This window comes from Mizuhopecten yessoensis, unplaced genomic scaffold (genome assembly GCF_002113885.1).
Source record: "Mizuhopecten yessoensis strain PY_sf001 unplaced genomic scaffold, ASM211388v2 scaffold10809, whole genome shotgun sequence".
NCBI lineage: Eukaryota > Metazoa > Mollusca > Bivalvia > Pectinida > Pectinidae > Mizuhopecten > Mizuhopecten yessoensis.
This window is the reverse complement of record NW_018408732.1, coordinates 301511-304091: the sequence shown is the minus strand read 5'-3', so window position 1 is coordinate 304091 and position 2581 is coordinate 301511. Positions and strand designations below refer to the sequence as shown.

The window sequence follows — 2581 nt, the reverse complement described above, 5'->3', positions numbered from 1 at the left end:
AAGTGCTACCTACATGTGTCTGGAGAATGACTTTACCAGAATCTAGATATAAACATGTAAAGTGCTACCTACATGTGTCTGGAGAATGACTTTACCAGAATCTAGAAATCAACATGTGAAGTGCTACCTACATGTGTCTGGAGAATGACTTTACCAGAATCTAGATATAAACATGTAAAGTACTGCTTACATGTGTCTGGAGAATGACTTTGCCAGAATCTAGAAATAGAGATGTAAATTACTGCCTACATGTGTCCTGATAATGACTTTACCAGAATCTAGACATTTGTCTGGAGAATGACTTTACCAGAATCTAGATATAAACATGTAAAGTACTACCTACACGTGTCTGAAGAGTTACTTTACCAGAATCTAGAAATAGAGATGTAAAGTCCCACCTACATGTGTCTGGAGAATGACTTTACCAGAATCTAGATATAAACATGTAAAGTGCTACCTACATGCCAGTATGTTTGTGTACCGGTTTTTAATGCGGACAGCCTGCTCCTCGGCACACGACGTTTTATGCACTGGACTTATTTCCTTTAACAGCTGTAACAAATCAACATCGGTAAATGTAATATCATCTATGACAAATCAGCCTCAATCAGTTGAAAATACAGGAGAAGTACCTTGTCAGGGTAGAAGAAAACATACAGATAGTATTATCATTCAAAAACCAAATTGCAACGATCAATTGTTAACTAATGTTATGGTCGACATATCACATTTTCGGAAATAACATTGCCAAAGCTATTTTCACGTTAGAAGGAACTCAGTTTTATACATAATTTATAAATAAGATTTTTATGATTATTTGTCATATCCTCAGATTATTTCCACATTATTTTAATACTTATATCGATATACATCACTTGTAATTCGATTGCAGAAATATGTCAACATAGGATCCCAAGTATAAGAACCTTTATACAAAACGAAGCAACTCCTATATCCTCAGAGCTAATTAACCCCTTTACGTATTTATCAACACGATCTAATGACGACACACAGGATTGACATAACTACATGTATAACAAGTCAAAGTAAGATCAGGAAACTGAAACGTGACACCAAGTCAGCCTCACGTGACACTTAGAAAGCCTCACGTGACACTAAGTCAGCCTCACGATACTAACCTTGACCTCTTCTGAGAACTTCATGTTGCTATCCTTACTCAGCTCGTAAAACTTTTCAGCAAACTCCGATACTTTAATTTTTCTACAATATAACGAGATAGATATTATTACAGACCCTTAATCTCGCATCTCCTTTCATCCCCATCCCTCTCCCCTCCCTTCCTTCGGTATACCCCTTCTCTCCCTCCCTCCCTCTCCCCAGGATGTATACGTCCTTCTATAATTAATAGTATACTCTCAGAAGGCTTGCTTAAATGAATACTTATCGATTAAAAAAACTATGTTCTTTTTTTTATATTAAAAACTACGTTTATTATTTAATCAAAATTCCAATGTATTGACAATCTAGAATGTTGAATGTTTAAAACGTTAAACATGATTATTGTCAATATAAACCAAATAATCATTTCTTCTTATAAACTAACTTATATTTATTAACTGATTATTATCAGAAGCCTTTTGCATGATTTTCTCTATGTTTTTGTTGATTCATCGGTATTTACAAAACATAGCCAAAAATACACCAAAACATCGAGTTTTGTCTCCTCGGAGATAGTTGTATAAGTAACCATACTTATATTGAGGAATACTCCCGCCCCACCGTGTTTTGATTAGGATGTTAACCTTATTACATTTCTATTTTGCATAATGTCTTAGACAAGTCACTCTTATTACATGTAGAGTCTAAACACTGCCTTGGCACACTGACGTGTTACCCTAACTACATGTTCAGTGTAAATACTGCCTTGTCACACTAACGTGTTACCCTAATAACATGTTCAGCTTAGATACTTCCTTGTCACACTGACGTGTTACCCTAATTGCATGTTCAGTTTAGATACTTCCTTGTCACACTAACGTGCTACCCTAATTACATGTTCAGTTTAGATACTTCCTTGTCACACTGACGTGCTACCCTAATTACATGTTCAGTTTAGATACTTTCTTGGCACACTGACGTGCTACCCTAACTAAATGTTTAGTGTAGACACTGCCTCGGCACACTAACGTGCTACCCTAACTACATGTTCAATATAGATACTGCCTTAGTTCACTCACGTGTTACTCTAACTACATGTTCAGTATAGATACTGACTTAGTTCACTGACGTGCTACCCTTATAACATGTTCAGTATAGTTACTACCTTAGTTCACTCACGTGCTGCCCTTATTACATGTTTAGTATGAACACTGCCTTATTTCACTCACGTGTTACCCTAAATACATATTCAGTATGAACACTCCCCTATTTCACTTACGTGTTACCCTAATTACATGTTCAGTATGAACACTGCCTTAATCCACTCACGTGCTACCTTATTTACATGTTCAGTTTAGAAACTGCATTAGACCACTCAACATTTCCCTTATAACAGATACAGTGTATACACTGACTTAGACCTCTCAATAGTACCCTAATTACATGTGAAGACACTGTAGAC

At 36.0% G+C, this 2581-nt stretch overlaps 1 protein-coding gene across 4 annotated transcripts in view; it reads right to left on the bottom strand.

The window, feature by feature from the left end:
* LOC110462581 (receptor-type tyrosine-protein phosphatase eta-like) overlaps nucleotides 1-2581 on the bottom strand; it is a 108776-nt gene that overhangs the window by 17528 nt on the left and 88667 nt on the right. For all 4 annotated transcript variants that reach the window (XM_021516583.1, XM_021516582.1, XM_021516581.1 and 1 more), the window contains 2 exons: nucleotides 1140-1221; nucleotides 462-552 (listed from right to left, as the gene is read on the bottom strand). In XM_021516583.1, coding sequence (XP_021372258.1) covers nucleotides 462-552; nucleotides 1140-1221 — 173 coding nt within the window. The remainder of the gene's footprint in view (nucleotides 1-461; nucleotides 553-1139; nucleotides 1222-2581) is intronic.